Source organism: Typopeltis vanoorti, chromosome 23, assembly GCF_054136105.1.
Source record: "Typopeltis vanoorti isolate ZY-2024b chromosome 23, IOZ_Tvanoo_1.0, whole genome shotgun sequence".
Taxonomy (NCBI): domain Eukaryota; kingdom Metazoa; phylum Arthropoda; class Arachnida; order Uropygi; family Thelyphonidae; genus Typopeltis; species Typopeltis vanoorti.
Window position 1 is genome coordinate 87,382,676 of NC_143571.1, and position 18,952 is coordinate 87,401,627.

Here is an 18,952-nt window from a genome sequence, read left to right on the forward strand (position 1 = left end):
TAACTAGAGCTGTAAAGAGAGATGATAGTGTAGATGAAGAAATGATTTTAATGGTTGGGACGAATGATTTGGGAAACAGCGTAAATAGTGTGGCAAGTGATTTAAGGGAGATGTTAGAGATCGCTAGGTATAAGAGTAAGAATGTTAGGATTGTCAGTGAGAAGGAGAGCATTGATGATGAATGAAATGTTAGTTAGGATGTGTAGGAAAAGAGGGGTGGAATGTGTGGATATATGGGAGGAGTTTTATGGGAGAAAAGAATTATATGGCGACGATGGTCTGTATTTGAATAAGTACGGGAGGCTTTTGCGGCAGTTACTGTTTAATGAACATATGGGGGTTTTAGACCATGGAAATGAGAGCTATTAGAAGGGGAGAGTGTGAGGATGGTTGTCAGAAATAATGATAAGAAAGTAGAGTTAGCTGTAAATAGTACTAAGGTCAATAATAACTGTGATATGGGGAATCATTGTACTCAGAATTTTAACGGTATTCAGAGTGGGCTAATTCGCACACAGTGTAATTATGGGGGGGGGGAAGAGTATTGCAGTTTATGTATACTAATGCCTGAAGTATTTGGAATAAGTGTGATGAATTTTTGTCATTACTTAGTTCTACTTGGCCAAAAATTATAGGAATTAGTGAGACTTGGTTAACTAACAATGACTTAGTCATAAGGATTGAATGTACGGGATATAGTATCTTCAGAAAGGATAGAGAGGACAGAATGGGGGGAGGAGTTTTACTAATGATAGACGAACTGTTAAAGCCAAAAATGGTAGAAATGCCTCAAAGTGACAGACATGTGGAGGGAAGTTCATTTGAGGCTGTTTGATGTGAGATAGAAATCAACAGGATGAAATATCTAATTGGTTGCTTGCTATAATCCAAAGGGTATAAAGGAGAATGTAGATGGTAAGCATTGGCAAATTAGTAAGATGAGTGGAGGATGTAAAATTATTATTGGTGATTTTAACTATGGGGACATAGACTGGGAGAAGAAATGGTCTCAAGGAACAAAGAAATTGGAGTTTATACAATTGTTAAGCGATAACTACCTGAGACATCATGTAATGGAAGAAACAAGAAATTTGAGAGTGTTAGATCTGGTCATAGCATCGGAGAACATATCAGTAAGTAATTTAGATGCACTGTCTCCACCTGGGGAAAGTGATCATGTGGTCTTGACTTGAGAGATTGTATTATGTGATGAATATTCTGTTAAGAAGGGTTATATGTGGAATTACAAGGTTGGTGATTATGACAAGCTGAGAGAAGTCAGCTTTCAAAATTGCTTATGGAATGAGAATTTAAAGGGGAGAGATGTTGATGATGTATGGGAGATTATCAAGGAGTATTTAATGAAAGCTGTATCTGACTGTATTCCAGAGTCAGGAGGAGGAATCATGTAGCAGTAAGATGGATTAATAATATTATTAAGTGAGACTGGTAATTAGTTTACGGAATTAACAACGCATATAAAGTATATTAATTAAAGGTAACTTTAATAAATAACTTCTATATTTTGGCAACATCATGTTGCCATCTTCAGGAACATAAAGATATGGTATGTGCATGCAGGCACTAACAAAAGCAAATGAGGAAGAAAGCAAAAAACTAATATTGTTCCTAAAGTCCTAATGGTGCCCTCTGGTGGGCTAATTTGGTTGACTTGGCAGTTGGGCTGAAGTTCTCAAAATGTAAGTCTCCCAAATTTGGGGTAGTTTCATGCACCCAAATTTGTTGAGGTTAGGAACGTTTTTTAGAGCTGCTGAAGATTCCTTGAATAATCTTTCGTATTTAAACTTGCTGCGGTGTATTATTTTTGTTTTCTTCCAATGAATTCTATGGTGGGTATCTAAGGCATGGTCTGCCAGCCCAGAGCAGCTGTACTGGTGAAACCGGATGTTGTCTTTGTGTTCTGAAATCATGATATTTGTTGTTCTGCTTGTTTGGCCAAAGTAGGACAATTTGCAGCTGCAAGGGACCTGGTATACACCAAGTAGGTCTAGGGGAAGTGGTTGGTCTTTGGTAGAGCGGATAAGGGATGCCAACTTTTTATATGGTCTGTAACAAGAAGTAAGGTCATATTTTCTGAGGATATTGGTTATTTTCTCAGAGGTGCCCTGGATGTAGGGGATGGTGATAGATTTAGTGTAATCTTTATTGTGGAGGGAGGGTTGTGGTTTACTGGTTTTAGTATTTTTTGCATTTTTTTGGGGTTATAGCCATTGGCTAAGAAAGTGTTGTGGATGTGGTTTTGTTCAGTAGTTAGGGCCTTGTCACCTGAGCAGATTAATTTTGCCCTGTTATATAGTGTTTTTATAACCCCATATTGTTGTGAGGGGGGGGGGGATTGCTGGTGAATGTATCTGCCAGTATGGGTGGGTTTTCTGTAAACAGAGAAAACCAAAGATCCATCAAGCTGGCAGGTGATTAAAGTGCCTAGGAAGGGGAGGGTGTTGTTTTCCTCTTTTTCTAAGGTGAACTGGACTCTGGGGTGTTGGTTGTTTAAGTGTGTTAGGAAGGAGTGGAGTGAGTCTGAGCCATGTGGCCAAATTGCGAATACATCATCCACGTAACGAAGCCAAATAGTGGGTTTTTGTGGGGCGGAGTTTAAGGCTTTCTCTTCAAAGCTCTCCATAAAGAAATTGGCCAAGGGTGGGGAAAGTGGTGAACCCATGGCTGTCCCCTCTATCTGTTTGTAGAACTTTCCTTGCCAAACGAAATAGCCTGAGTTCATTGTGAACTGAAATAGGGCTGAGATATTGGGAGGAAACTTGACTTGGATGAGCCCTAGGGTTTCTTTCAGTGGGACATTAGTGAATAGGGAGGAGACATCATAACTGACCATTAGGTCAGTGTGTTGGAGTGAGAGGTTTTCTACACTGGCATTAAAGTGGGCTGAGTTTTTTATGTGTGATGGTGTGTTGCCAGTATAGTGTGTGAGCGTTTTGGCTAAATGTTTGGCTAATTTATATGTGTGGGAATCAATGCCATCCACTATGGGATGTAATGGCACATTTTGTTTATGTATTTTTGAGAGTCCATATAATCGGGGAGGGGAGGGTCTAGAGTTATAAGGTTTTAGTTTGTTAGTGACTTCCACAGGCCAAGAAGTGACTTTCTTAAGGAGTCTGTGGAGAGTTCTAATCTGAGAGCTGGTAGGATTATATTCAATAGGGAGGTAAGTAGTACGGTCTAGTACTAAAGCATTAAGCTTACCTTTGTAGTCCTTTTGATTTAGCACCACAGTGGCGTTTCCCTTATCTGCTTTGGTGATTACTATTTTTTTGTTATTCTTTATTTCTTGTAGGACTGCATATTCGTCTTTGGATAAGTTGGTTTTTGGAGGTTTGGCTTTAGTGAGAACACCGACTACATCCAGTCTGACGTTGTTGGCGATATGGTTAGGCAGGTTGCGAATCCCACGTTCTACTTGGATCATGATTTCTTTGGCAGGTATTCTTTTAGGAGCTAGGGTGAATATGCAGCCCTATAAGAAATGAAGAATAACAAAAAAATAGTAATCACCAAAGTGGATAAGGGAAATGCCACTGTGGTGCTAAATCAAAAGGACTACAAAGGTGAGCTTAATGCTTTAGTACTAGACCGTACTACTTACCTCCCTATTGAATATAATCCTACCAGCTCTCAGATTAGAACTCTCCATAGACTCCTTAAGAAAGTCACTTCTTGGCCTGTGGAAGTCACTAACAAACTAAAACCTTATAACTCTAGACCCCCCCCCCCCCCATTATATGGACTTCCAAAAATACATAAACAAAATGTGCCATTACATCCCATAGGGAGGAGACATCAAAACTGGCCATTATGTCAGTGTGTTGGAGTGAGAGGTTTTCTACACTGGCTTTAAAGTGGGCTGAGTTTTTTATGTGTGATGGTGTGTTGCCAGTATAGTGTGTGAGCGTTTTGGCTAAATGTTTGGCTAATTTATATGTGGGGGAATCAATGCCATCCACTGTCGTGACGTTCTATTTTCATGTTATGTTCTAAATCCGCCATCTTGGTTCAAGTCACTCTTATCAATATAACAACTAATTGCAAATTGATCACCGATCCAAAAGTAGGGAAATTTATAATTATACTGCGCCACCCTATTTTTAGATTAGTCTGTATAAAATAGCAGGATCAATTCTTAATTAAGTTAGCAGTCTCCTCATTTATTTAGGCCAAATTATTTACTATTCCACTTGGGGTTCCTGCAAGATTCAAATATTTATGAACGGTGCAATAAAAGGGAATTCAGGCAAACACAATATTTAGATTAACAAAATAAAACATTTAATATATGATATATATAACAAATACAAGAATTCTGCTTTAAAATGAAACAATACAATTAACTTAATACATCTTGCTAAGTCACTCATGCCAATTCAATGTTCTAAACTTTCACATACAATTCACAGCTTCAAAATCACAAGCTTTCTTAACTCAAGTTAATAAAACGAAACTTCTTATTTAATCAGTCTCCACATATCCATCAGCTATACTTAATGTTTAAATTCACAGGAAGCACTAATCAAGGTAGACAATATTCCAAGCAATCTTATTTCGGACTTTGAACTTCGAAGATATGTTAATGTTAGAATAAACAAACAAATATGACTACTCTTACCAGATACAATCTTCAATACATCAATTAATTGTGAGCACACTTATGAATTAACTTATTTACGTTAGCGGAACACATTACTAAAAATTCTCCAACGATTTAACTGAACTACTGTTAATTGCCCTTTACTACTCAAAAAAAAAAACAAAAAAAAAAAACACATCAATAAGGCACTGATATCTTTCCTTGTTTACTTTTCTCAAACTAGTTAATTTCAATATAATTCTTCTCAGGGCAACATAGAATTAAGACGTAATCCTAGACTAACTGGAACTAATCAGAATTTTCCATTGAATGTCCAGTTCTTTATTTATCCGGATACGGCATTAATTTTCCTTTACAACACAGCTGACTTCACTTGCAGCTAAGTATATGATTCACTACGTTTTGGCTCACTTCTAAACACTATTCTCATGAATTTCTGCGCTAGAGAACTTATAATTTTCTTCCACTTCCTTTGCTTGTATCCTACCTTCCTTCCCGCTCTGCAAAAACTTCCTCTCTTCCTTCTAATTAAAAATCTTCTATACCTTTTCCTCTCCTTTCAGTCCGAAGGTCACGCTCTATTCGACTCGTGATTGTTTATTTCATGCGTCTCCATGACAACAAATGAACGCAAACATTTCGCTAATGTAATACAATGCTCTACTACTACATGAGTGATTACATAACGTTAAATTTTCACAAATAAGAATAAACGGAATATTTAAGCTACTTAATCAGCTTTTTCATTACATATAGAATTAATTATAATAATACTTTTCGTTACATCATATATATATTTTAGTTATTATAAATTCTGCACATATTATTACTTAACAAATTAATAGTAGGTTAAGTTTAGAATAAATACTTAAATAGTAATCCTAAATTAAGGAATAATAATTAATTTTTATACACATCATGATTAATACATAATAAGCAATGTTAAATGTGAATGAAAAAAAATAAATTATACAACATAGTTTCATTCACAATTTAACATCCCTATTCACTAATGTCCCACTCAAAGAAACCCTAGGGCTCATCCAAGCCAAGTTTCCTCCCGATATCTCAGCCCTATTTCAGTTCACAATGAACTCAGGCTATTTCGTTTGGCAAGGAAAGTTCTACAAACAGATAGAGGGGACAGCCATGGGTTCACCACTTTCCCCACCCTTGGCCAATTTCTTTATGGAACCTTTTGAAGAGAAAGCCTTAAACTCCGCCCCACAAAAACCCACTATTTGGCTTCGTTACGTGGATGATGTGTTCACTATTTGGCCCCATGGATCAGACTCACTACACTCCTTCCTAACACACTTAAACAACCAACACCCCAGAGTCCAGTTCACCTTAGAAAAAGAGGAAAACAACACCCTCCCCTTCCTAGACACTTTAGTCACCCGCCAGCTTGATGGATATTTGGTTTTCTCTGTTTACAGAAAACCCACCCCCACCCCCCTCACAACAATATGGGGTTATAAAAACACTATATAACAGGGCAAAATTAATCTGCTCAGATGACAAGGCCCTAACTACTGAATTAAACCACATCCACAACACTTTCTTAGCCAATGGCTATAACCCCAAAAAAATGCAAAAAATACTAAAACCAGTAAACCACAACCCCCCCCTCCAAAATAAAGATTACACTAAATCTATCACCATCCCCTACATCCAGGGCACCTCTGAGAAAATAACCAATATCCTCAGAAAATATGACCTTACTTCTTGTTACAGACCATATAAAAAGTTGGCATCCCTTATCTGCTCTACCAAAGACCAACCACTTCCCCTAGACCTACCTGGTGTATACCAGGTCTCTTGCAGCTGCAAATTATCCTACTTTGGCCAAACAGGCAGAACAACAAATATCAGGATTTCAGAACACAAAGACTACATCCAATTTCACCAGTACAGCCGCTCTGGGCTGGCAGACCATGCCTTAGATACCCACCATAGAATTCGTTGGAAGAAAACAAAAATAATACGCCGCAGCAAGTTTAAATACGAAAGATTATTCAAGGAATCTTCAGCAGCTCTAAAAAACGTTCCTAACCTCAACAAATTTGGGTGCATGAAACTACCCCAAATTTGAGAGACTTATATTTTGAGAACTTCAGCCCAACTGCCAAGTCAACCAAATTAGCCCACCAGAGGGCACCATTAGGACTTTAGGAACAATATTAGTTTCTTGCTTTCTTCCTCATTTGTTAGTGCCTGCGTGCACATACCATATCTTTATGTTCCTGAAGATGGCAACGTGACGTTGCCAAAATATAGAAGTTATTTATTAAAGTTACCTTTAATTAGTATACTTTATATGCGTTGTTAATTCTGTAAACTAATTATGTATGACCAACATATAAGCCTTGCTACTAGAATTATTAAGAGAGAGTTGCAGATAAAGAGAAAGTTGTGGTATAAGTGTAAAGAAAAAGGTGATGAGCAGTGCAAGATACAGGCAAGGAGGGTAACCTGCATGGTAAGGAAGGCCAAAACTAATTATGAGAGGAAACTAGCTGATGAGTCCAAAAAAAAATCCTAAGGAGTTCTTTTGCTATGTGGCAAGTAAATGGAGGAATAACTTTGGAAGGATGACTTTAAAAAGTGTTGACGGTAAGGAAGTTACAGAAGCTAATCAAATAGTTGAGTTGCTTAGTGATCATTTTGCAAAAGTGTATCATCTTGGTGTGATATTGCAGTGCCAAATGTGTCATTGACTGATGAGAGTCTAGTGATAGAAGAATTTGAGGTGCTTAGTATATTATAGAACCTTAATGCTAACACTGCCATTTTGTTATATGGCATATCGGCCCATGTTTTAATACCGGCCATTAAAGATTAAATACGCACCCTCAAAAGCTTTCTATTCATCATAAATTTCAATGTAATATCAATGGTATTACAATTTTAATATGCACTTCACATTCATGGGTGCATGACGTATATATACGCTCTGGCCGGTAGAGTGGTTAAGGGGATGCGCAAGAGAATTAGCACCTCCTCTAACTTGGCTGTTTAATTTAAGCCTCAGTTCTGGTAAATTCCCAATTGAGTGGAAAGAAGGGAAAATTATTCCACTACATAAGGGGAGGATGGCTCCAGGACTGAAGTAGCAAATTATAGACCAATCAGTATATCGGGCGTGGTGGTTAAGGTTCTGGAGAAATTGATAAAAATTAGAATTAAGGACTGGGTGGACAGCAATATGATACTTTATAAGGGGAAACATGGTTTTGTGAAAAGAAGATCTTGCCTTAGCAATTTGCTCACTTTCTATAATGAAGTAAAAATGGAGTTGGATAAAGGAAATCCTTTTTTGGTGATCCTGCTGGACTTTGCAAAAGCATTTGCCAAGGTTCTGCATGGAACTCTGTTGCAAATGGGTATGGATCCGAGGCTAGTGATTTGGATTAGAGGGTGGCTAGTGGATAGATATCAAAGAGTAGTTTATGGTGGAGTGGAGTCCAGTATAAGGCAGGTGATTAGTGGTGTGCCTCAGGGGTCAGTGTTTGGTTCTCTATTATTTAATTTGTACATCAATGATATTGGGAATACTTTGAAAGGAGATATCCACTTGTTTGCTGATGATGCAAAACTGGGAAGAGCGATAGTTAATTCAGATGATGTGGATATCTTGCAGGATGACTTAAATAGGCTGACGGTTTTGGCTAAACTAAATGGCTGCCAGTTTAATGTGGCCAAGTGTAAGTGATGCAGTTCGGAAGGATGAGATCACATGCTGTTTACTATATTAATGAAACTGAACTGCAAGAAGTTGATGAGGCTAGGGACTTGGGAGTTATTGTGGACAGAGAACTTAAGTTTCGAGGGCATATTGCAAAGGTTGCCAAAACTTCACATCAGATTACATGGTTATTGAAGAACACACTGACAAGCAGGGATAAGGAAGTGATTGTCCCACTTTATAAGGCATTAATAAGACCTGATTTGGACTATTGTGCCCAGATCTGGTCTCCTGGATTTCTTGGTGATGTGGAAATGGTGGAGAGGATTCAGAGGCGGGTTATGAAAATTGTTGAAGACCTGTGGGATGTCTCCTATGAGGATAGATTGAAGGGCTGTGGGTTTCAAAAACTAGTTGATAGACGTAGGAGAGGAGATATAAAAGAGAGATATAAATTATTAAAAGGATTTTATAGGATTGATACTGATAACGTTTTTAAGACCATTGCAGAAAGGGAGAGAACGAGGGGGTCATCCCTGGAGATTGTGTAAGAATATGGTTAACAAGGGCGTTAGGACTAGATTTTTTGCTTGGATGGTTGTGAATGCTTCATCTGTGAATGAGTTTAAGGGGAAGTATGACAGGTATTGTGTGAATAACGGTTAGTATGTCAATATTGGGTCTCCTGCGATGAGTCTTTTGACTTCATGGAGGCACCTTATATATAATAATAATAATCAATGTTTTTTCAGTGAATTCATTTAAGGAGAGATATGATTTAAATTGTATGAATAATGGTGTGTCTGGGCTTCCTGCAATAAGTTGTCAATATTGCAAGATTGTCAAAATTAGGAGAGATATGATTTAAATTGTATGAATAAGGGTGTGTCTGGGCTTCTTGCAATAAGTTGTAACTTTAAAAAGCCCATTTCATACTCTTCCCACAATCGATCTTCAGACTCAGTGGAGATTCCCATAATGATATATACAATAATGATAGTTCTAATGATAATTACTTCTTGTCAACTATAATATACTATCTTCAAAAGTAGGGAAACCTTTCAATGCATTAATACTTTAGTTTGTTTTAATAAGATATATTAACCTGTTTTGAGTAAAACATGAGGATATATTTCCAGTGTCCTTTTGGTCATAAATCTTTTAATAATTAATCCAATCATTTGTTGTTTTTCAGTTTAGTCAAGAACATCCAGAAAAACAGAAGTTGGAAAAACACAGGAAAACAAAGTAATTTCTTTTACACATAACATATATCTATTTCCAATAATTTTTTTACTGTTATCCTTAACATAATCATTCATTTCATCTATTAATGTAAACAGTTTGAAGGAGAAAATAATACTTAGCATTTATTAATTAATCACAAGAAAGACTTGATGAAAGAAGAAAGAAAGAAAGGTGATAAAGTAAAAATGGCTAGTTTATTACTGAGATATGATAGTAATGAGTTAAGGAGGAGTAGAAGGACAGTGATAGCAAATAGTTCAATGTGCAGGCTATGTAGAAAAAAAAATTGGTGTGAATTTTTGGATGTATTGAAGTAAGTTTAATGATAGAAAAGATTTGTATAAGAGGAAAGGCCTGTACTCGAATGGATTTGACATCAAATGCCTAAAGAAATTATTTATTGGATTGAGACCTAATGCAGAGGGTGAGGGAAACTAGGTCATCTTGGGAATAATGCCAATGCTGTGTATGTAAGTTCAACTAGGATATGTAGATATAATAATGATGGGAATGTCACTGAGCATAGTTATGAATCTGCTGAATGGATGAACTACACTTTGCATTTTCATATTACCTAGATGAGTACCAACCTTGTAATTAGTATGGGTGACTTAAATTATCCAACTATTGATTCCTATCAGAGAAAACTCATGATGAGAATGTAGAATCTCACTGTTTCATGACAACTTTCTCAATCAGCATCTGAAAGAAGCAACTCGAGGACAAAGAGTGTTAGATTTGATCATAGCATCAGAAGATGCCTCAGTTAAGGAAGTGACTATTTTACCACCAGGTGTTGACAGTGATCGTGCCATACAATCCTGGGAAGAAGCCAAGTATATGGATTTTACAATCAAGACAGATTACATGCCGAACTACAAATCTGGAAATAACAAATTCAGGAGAATACTATCTTTGGTTTCATGGAATCGGTTACTGAATGGAAAGAGTTTCAGCAGTGCATGGGAAGCGTTTAAAATATGCTTAAATGATACACATCTGAATATATCTCTAGCGTGCGAGAACAAATAGAATGGAATTGAAATGGATGTGCAATCTCATTAAACAAGAGATCCATTAAGAAGAAGATGATGTGGAAGGAATATTGTGAGAATAAGAGCAAGAGAACGTTATAAAATATATAAAGCTCAGGCAAGAAAAGTTATGAGTATTATACAGAAAGCTAAGTTCGATTATGAAAAGAAATTGGCTAAAGGCATCCCAAAAGAATTTATCGTTCTACTGCAAGTAAACAAAAAAAAAATTACTGTGGAAGAATAACTGTACTGAATACAGATATGGTACCTTAGTATCAGAAGCAGATGAGGTAGTTCAATAAATGAATGCTCATTTCGCCAAGTTCTATCAACCTGATGTATGTAACATAGTATATAGGTGCATGAATGAGAAGGTGGTTTTAGAGCAAACTCCGATAAGAATGCACCAGTTGGGACAGATGGGATATCTGTCCCAATTGGTGTATGCTAATTATGTTGGAGGTTTAATGGATTTTTTACAACACTCAAAAAGAATTAAAATAGAATTTAATACTTCCTATATTTCGTCCTAGTCACTAGGACATCTACGGGGATTACAAAACCAATTAATGTAACATGCACACAAAAACTTACAATACTGACTTACAATTCAGTATTGTAAGTTTTTGTGTGCATGTTACATTAATTGGTTTTGTAATCCCTGTAGATGTCCTAGTGACTAGGACGAAATATAGGAAGTATTAAATTCTATTTTAATTCTTTTTGAGTGTTGTAAAAAATCCATTAAACCTCCAACATAATGTCCTCACAGCACTTAAGCCTCTACACAAGGAAGGTGTATGCTAAATGTATGCTCAGCTGAACTGGCTAGGCCCTTGACATGTTTGTATAATTTGAGTCTTTGCTCACAGAAGATTCAACAGGAATGGAAAAAGTATATGATAATCCCATTGCACAAGGGTGGTGTAAAAACTGAGGTATCTAACTATCAACCTATCAGTATCTCTAGAGTAATTGCAAAGATTTTAGAGAAGTTGGCAAGAACTCGCATACAGAAATGAGTGGACATGCAAAATATACTTTGCAAGGACCAGCATGGGTTTACTAAAGGGAGAACATGTCTGAGCAATTTACTCATATTTTATAATAATGTGATGACTGAGTTGGATAAAGGAAATGTACACACTGTGATACCATTGGACTTTGCTAAGACATCAGATAGAATACCACATGAAAAGCTGCTGCATAAACTAGAAAATATGGGATTGGAATATAAACTGTTAGCTTGGGTAAGTGGATGGCTGATGGATAGGTATCAGAGAGAGTGAGAGCAGCATATGGGGGGATGTGAATCTGAAAGATTTAAGATGACCAGTGGTGTACCCCTGGGATCATTCCTGGTACTATTATTGTTTAATCTATACATTAATGATATTGGAAAAGGACTGACGGGAGATCTTTGGTTGTTTGCGGAGTAATCAGAGATGCTACTGATATACAGCATTTAGGTGATTTGAATAAGCCAGAAGTGTGGGCAAGCAATTCTTGTTGTCAATTCAGTGTTGGTAAGTGCAAAGTTCTGCATTTTGCTGTGATGTGATATCTAACAGTATATTATATTTATGAGATTGTGCTTGGAGTAACTGAGATCATGAAGTTATGATGGATAGGAAGTTGAAGTTCAAAGTCACATAACAAAAATTTCAAATGCAACTCAGAGGATAATTGCAATATTCAAACGAACATTGACATGTAATGATTTGGAAGTCATTTTGCCCCTTAACCTATATTTTGTGCCCCTTAACCTATAATTTTCCTCCAAATCAGTCTGTTCTTATCAAGACTCCAACATTATCAGATCTTATATTTCTATCATCTAAGGCACATTGTACCGTATCAATCCACCTATATCTTGGTCTTCCTATGGGTTGTTTCCCTCCCAACCTGGCAGAGAACACTTGTTTTGCTAATCTTTCCTCACCCATTCTGTTTAATTGACCATACCACCTGAAATTAGCTCAGCTAACGCATTCCTGGATGATGACGACAATGTCAGGTTTCATTTTTAATATGATATTGCCATTGATGCCATCTGTTCACACCTCTAATCTTTCTCAGGACTCTCATATCTGCGGTCTCTAGTCTTTGGTCAAGTGTTTTACTTCTGACCCAACTCTCAGATTCATAAGTTAAAACTGGTTTGAACACTGTCTTCTATACAGCTAATTTACTGTACTGGCTAATTTCTCTCTTATTCCATATGAATTTATTCAATTGACTTCCTACCATACCAGCTTTGTTGATTCTGTTGTCTATTTCCATATTTAATTTACCATCTTCACTAAAAATTGTGCCTAAGTAGCTGAAATGTTTTAGTTCTTCCACAGATTCCCCGTTCACAACTCAATTGATATTTTCAATGATTCTGCCTATTTTCATTGTCTTTGTCTTTTTATTGCTGACCTTCATACCGTATCTATTACAACAGTTATTCAATTTAGCTAACGAATTTTGCAGACTTGTAGTGGATTTATTGATAAGTATAACATCCTCTGCATAAAGCAAAGAGCTGACATTAACATCTCCAATTTAGATATCATGTTTAATACCACTTTCCTTCATAATGTGATCCATATAGATAATGAATAACAGAGGGGATAATATACATCCTTGTCTCACACCAGATTTAACATTAAACCATCTTCCTGTACTTCCTTCAATTCTAGCTACTGACTTAAAACTCAAATAAAGACTAAATATTGCTTGATATAATGCCCCATTGACACTATATAACTGAGTGTTTTGAAACTTTCTCTTCGCACCTTGTCTTTTTCCAGATCTACAAAACTCAAAAAGAGATATTTGTTATTCCCATGATTTCTCAACTATTGTCGTAAAGTGAAGATATGATCCTGCCAGCCTCTATTTGGCCTTAATCCAGCTTGTTCTTCACCAAGCTTTTCTTCCACAATTCTTCTCAACCGTTTCTCAAGTATACTTGTATAAATCTCACCAGGAACACTCAGTAGGGAAATACTTCTGTAATTCTCACATTCAGTTTTATTTCCCTTTTTATATATGGGTACTATGAGAGCTCTACTCCAATCATCAGGAATTCGTCCCTCTGTCCAGGTTTTCTGAACTATACAGTGCAACCACTGTAAGACTTTTATACCACCATACTTAAGCATTTCTGGTTGAATATCATTTACTCCTGCTGCGTTTCCACATTTCAAGCCTTTGATGGCTTTTTCTACTTCAAATATGGATGTGTATTCCTGGCAGTATGCCTGTTGAGTGTTTTTTACCACTGTGCTATCACTTGTTTCGTTTAGCAATTTTTTGAAGTAATTACTCCATACTTCCAGGATATCTTTTTCTCTCATTTTCACGTCACATCATGATCTCTAAGTCCTTTTACAGCACTCTTTCCTCCATTTCTAAGCTTCTTCAACAACCTCCAGAATATTTTGTCACCTTCTTGATATTTCTTTTTTATGTTCTTGCCATAGTCCTCCCATGACTTTTGTTTAGTTAGTTTTACACAGTGTTTAGCTTTCTTACATTTGTCTCTGTATTCTCTAAGAGCACAAGCTGACTTTTTTGCCAGGAGCTTTTGATATGCTGTCTTCTTTTCCTTCACTGTCTCTTTAAGTTCCTTTGTCCACCATGGAGTCCTTATTTTTCTATCCTTGCAGACAACCTCATCACATGCCTCTCTCACTGATTCAGTCAGGGTTTTCTTCAAGGCTTGCCACTCATTCTCTCAGGTTTGGTTCCTGTTCTCAAGCTCTTTCATTTTTTCTTCAATAATCTTTGTGTATTTTACTGTACAGTTCACATCTGAGAGCTGCTCAACTTTTACTCACTTTAAAACTTTCTTACGTGTTATTCTTTTCGATATAAAATTGAATTTTATCTTCCTCAAGACTAAATAGTGATCACTTACAATTTCAAATCCTCTGTACTCTCTGGTGTCCTGCACCAGGGAGAAAACATCACTATCAACAATAACATAGTCAATGAGACTTTCTTATTCCTTGCCTTTTCTCTCCATGTGAATTTGTGCACATTTTTATGTTGGAACATGGTGATAGTAATAACCAGTTCATGTTCTGAGCAGAAATCCAACAGATATTTGCCATTATTATTAGCTTTGCTCTTTTCTCCAAATTTTCTCAAAATATTTTTGTATGTCTCACAATCATTTCCTACTCTGCTATTTAGATCCCCAACAAGGACCAACTTTTCCCTTTTCATTGTGTCAGTTGCTTTTTCTAAAGCATCAAAAAATTCCTGGAAATTGATGAGGCACGAGATTTAGGAGTGTTGGTAGATAAGGAATTGAAATTTAGGGGACACATTGCAAAAGTGACCAAAACAGCTCATCAAATCACTTGGTTGCTGAAAAATACGTTGACAAGCAGAGACAAGCAGGTTATTGTTCCTCTCTATCGAGCCTTGATAAGACCCCATCTAGACTACTGTGCTCAGATTTGGTCACCTAGGGTTCTTCTTGATGGGGAGGAGGTGGAGAGGATCCAGAGGCGAGTGACCAAGATGATAGCAGGTCTGTGGAATGAACCGTATGAGAACAGGTTAAGGATTTGTGGGTTGCAAAAATTGGTTGATAGGCGGAGGAGGGGAGATATGATTGAGACATTCAAATTACTGAAGGGTTTCTATAAAATTAATTCAGAATATATTTTTGAGAACAGGGCTGGTTGTGGGAGGACTAGGGGACATCCATGGAAACTGGGCAAAAGTGTGGTTAGTAAAGGTGTTAGAGCTGGGTTCTTTACTTTTACACTTCTACCTTAGTAGAACCTTGTGTGGGACCATAGGCACAAATAAGTCTCATTGTCCAGTTCCCCATTCTCATATTTGTCCACATTACTCTACTTGAGACTGACTGCCATTATTACTATTATTACGGGCAACTCCAGGGAGTCATTAGACTCATCGAGGGAGGCCCCAAATCATATTCATCACAACTATTTGACATTCATACAGTATCTATCATACCTCGCCTTAAACTCATTCACTGTCACAGCATCCACCACAGACTCAGGGAGCGCATTCCACTCATTCACTACTCTAAAAGTAAAGAACCCAGCTCTAACACCTTTACTAACCACACTTTTGCCCAGTTTCCATGGATGTCCCCTAGTCCTCCCACAACCAGCCCTGTTCTCAAAAATATATTCTGAATTAATTTTATAGAAACCCTTCAGTAATTTGAATGTCTCAATCATATCTCCCCTCCTCCGCCTATCAACCAATTTTTGCAACCCACAAATCCTTAACCTGTTCTCATACGGTTCATTCCACAGACCTGCTATCATCTTGGTCACTCGCCTCTGGATCCTCTCCACCTCCTCCCCATCAAGAAGAAACCTAGGTGACCAAATCTGAGCACAGTAGTCTAGATGGGGTCTTATCAAGGCTCGATAGAGAGGAACAATAACCTGCTTGTCTCTGCTTGTCAACGTATTTTTCAGCAACCAAGTGATTTGATGAGCTGTTTTGGTCACTTTTGCAATGTGTCCCCTAAATTTCAATTCCTTATCTACCAACACTCCTAAATCTCGTGCCTCATCAATTTCCTGGAGCAGGGTTCCACCAATGCAATAAACTGCCGCCAATCTTTTCACCCCAAAATGCATAACCTTACATTTTGCCACATTAAACTGACATCCATTCTCCTTAGCCCAGACCTCCAATCTATCCAAATCATCCTGCAAAATTTTGACGTCATCTGCATTCACTATTGCCCTACCCAACTTCGCATCATCCGCAAACAAATGAACTGTTCCTCTCAGATCATTTCCTGTATCATTTATGAACAAATTAAACAGCAGTGGTCGAAGAACAGATCCTTGTGGCACACCACTAGTCACAGGCCGTCTTGTGGACTCTACTCCCGAGTAAACCACTCTCTGATATCTCTCCGTCAACCACCCTCCTATCCATCTCACCAACCCTATGTCCATTCCCATATGCTGCAATTTACTAATTAGAATTCCATGTGGAATCCTGTCAAAAGCCTTGGCAAGGTCCAGTAGAATCACCGTAAACCCATTACCCTTATCCAGTTCAGCCGTCACTGTGTTATAATACGTGAGCAAGTTACTGAGGCATGACCTACCCTTCACAAAACCATGCTGTCCCCGATACAGTATCCCATTTTCTTCTATCCAATCTTGTATTTTCCTCTTGACTATTTTCTCTAAGACCTTGACAATGATTCCTGATATGCTAATCGGTCGGTAATTCACAGCAGCAGTCCTGGAACCACCTTTATGCAGTGGAACTATTTTCCCCTCTTTCCACCCGCTCGGGACTAACCCAGACCCGAGACTCAAATTAAACAAAATGGTCAAGGGTACTGACAATTCTTTAGCTGCTTCTCGTACAACACGAGCTGGTATACCATCCAATCCCACAGATGTATTGACATTGAGGTTATGCAATAGAGTACTCACCTCCACTTCATTAACCACAATTCCCGTATAATCTACTGGTTTATTCGTTTCTGCAATGTCACCACCTGGATGATATACTTTTGCAAAGTGCTCACTCAGTAACTCAACTATCTCAACTGATTCAGTTACCTCCCTACCATCAGCATTCTTTAAAATCAATCTGCCATGTACATTTTTCCTTTTACTTGCTACATATCTAAAAAACTGTTTAGGATTCTCTTTAGCCTGCATGGCCAATGTTCTTTCGTAATCCTTTTTTGCTTTTCTTACCACACTCGTCACCCTTCTGGCCTGCGCTTTATACCGTTCATGTGCCTGCCGGTCACCCTTCTCCTTAAATTCCCTCCATAGTTGTTTCTTTTTTTGCAACTCAAGCTTAATGGTGTTATTCATCCATTTAACCCCTACTTGATTTATTATTCGGACTCTAGGTATACAGTCAGCCATTGCTTCATGCAAGCACTTCTTAACTACCTCCCATGCACTATCAACTTCTAGTCCTTGCAGTTCTACATGCCATGGCACTGAACCAATCAAACTCCTAAGCTTGTCATACTTTCCAGCCCGATAATTCCACATGTACCCTGTCTTAATTGAAAATTCTACACCTTTAGCCACCTCCCAAGTTAAGACCCTATGATCACTCTCACCAATTGGTGGCAATGTGGTCATATTTGTTACAGCCAAATCCTCAGATGTAATTACTAGGTCAAGCACTCTCTGATCCCTAGTATTTTCCATTACATGCTGTCGCAGATAGTTATCCCTTAATAACCGCATAAAATCCAGTTCCTTCCTCCCGTGTGTCCTCTCCTCACTCCAATCAATGCGACCATAGTTGAAATCTCCCATAATAATCACCCTCCTTCCACCCATTTCTTCTATTTGCTTGTGCATACTGTCACCACCATCTTTTCCATCACCTGGTCTATAGCAGCACCCAATTGTATATTTAGTTCTGCTAGCCACAATCTCACACCAAATGGCCTCAAATGTGCTCTTTTCTCTATCCTGCAATTCAACTTCTATTCTCCTTGGCTGGAGCTCATCAGCTATCATCAACAATACTCCTCCCCCCATTTTATTCTCTCTGTCATTCCTGAACACACTATACCCATCACATTCAATCCCACTAGTTATATCATCTACAGTCAGCCATGTTTCACTAATACCTATAACCTGTGGTCTGGAAGTGCCAACCATGGCCAAAAACTCTTCCTTCTTGTTCCTAATACTCCTAGTATTAGTGTACATGAATTTAAGACCCCCATTAGCCCCAACCCTACCTTGATGCCTTATATTAACTATCCCACTCAGATTTGTTGTCCTTATTTGCTCTGGCATATTATATTCATTCTTACATTCAACTGCCTCCATAAGAACTGTATCTCTACTCCCCCCCCCCTAACAAATCTAGTTTCCCTGAATTTGCACATCCACTACATTCAGCAACACTTTCTCAAGTCTTCTTACACCGTAACCATTCAAATGCAAGCCATCCATCTTATATAGATCCTTTCACCCATCAAACTCACTCCACACATCCACAAATTCCACACCACTCGTCATACATAACCCACGCATAAAGTCATTTGCAATTATAGCCCTCCTTTTAAACATTTCACTGTCATACCGTGGCAAAAGACTAATCATTCTAACTCTCTCACTCTTTTCTTTTGCTACCTCAAACAATTCATTCAGGTCTTCTATCATTTCCATTTTATCTCCTTTCAAATCATTCGTACCTGCCACAACAATCATTTCTTTCACCCTTTCCTTTTGCTCTCTAATAGACGCAGTTACATCCGTTATGGTCGCACCAGGTTGGTACGATTTTGTCAAATCCTCTACTAACACACCTCGTACTAACAAGTCTCCATACAGCACTCTATCCTTCATTTTGTTCATG

At 37.8% G+C, this 18,952-nt stretch overlaps 1 protein-coding gene across 2 annotated transcripts in view; it reads left to right on the top strand.

The window, feature by feature from the left end:
* LOC150094045 (uncharacterized) overlaps nt 1-18,952 on the top strand; it is a 1,005,660-nt gene that overhangs the window by 532,335 nt on the left and 454,373 nt on the right. For both annotated transcript variants that reach the window (XM_090412663.1, XM_090412664.1), the window contains exon 21: nt 9,508-9,560. In XM_090412663.1, the coding sequence (XP_090268789.1) occupies nt 9,508-9,560 (53 nt within the window). The remainder of the gene's footprint in view (nt 1-9,507; nt 9,561-18,952) is intronic.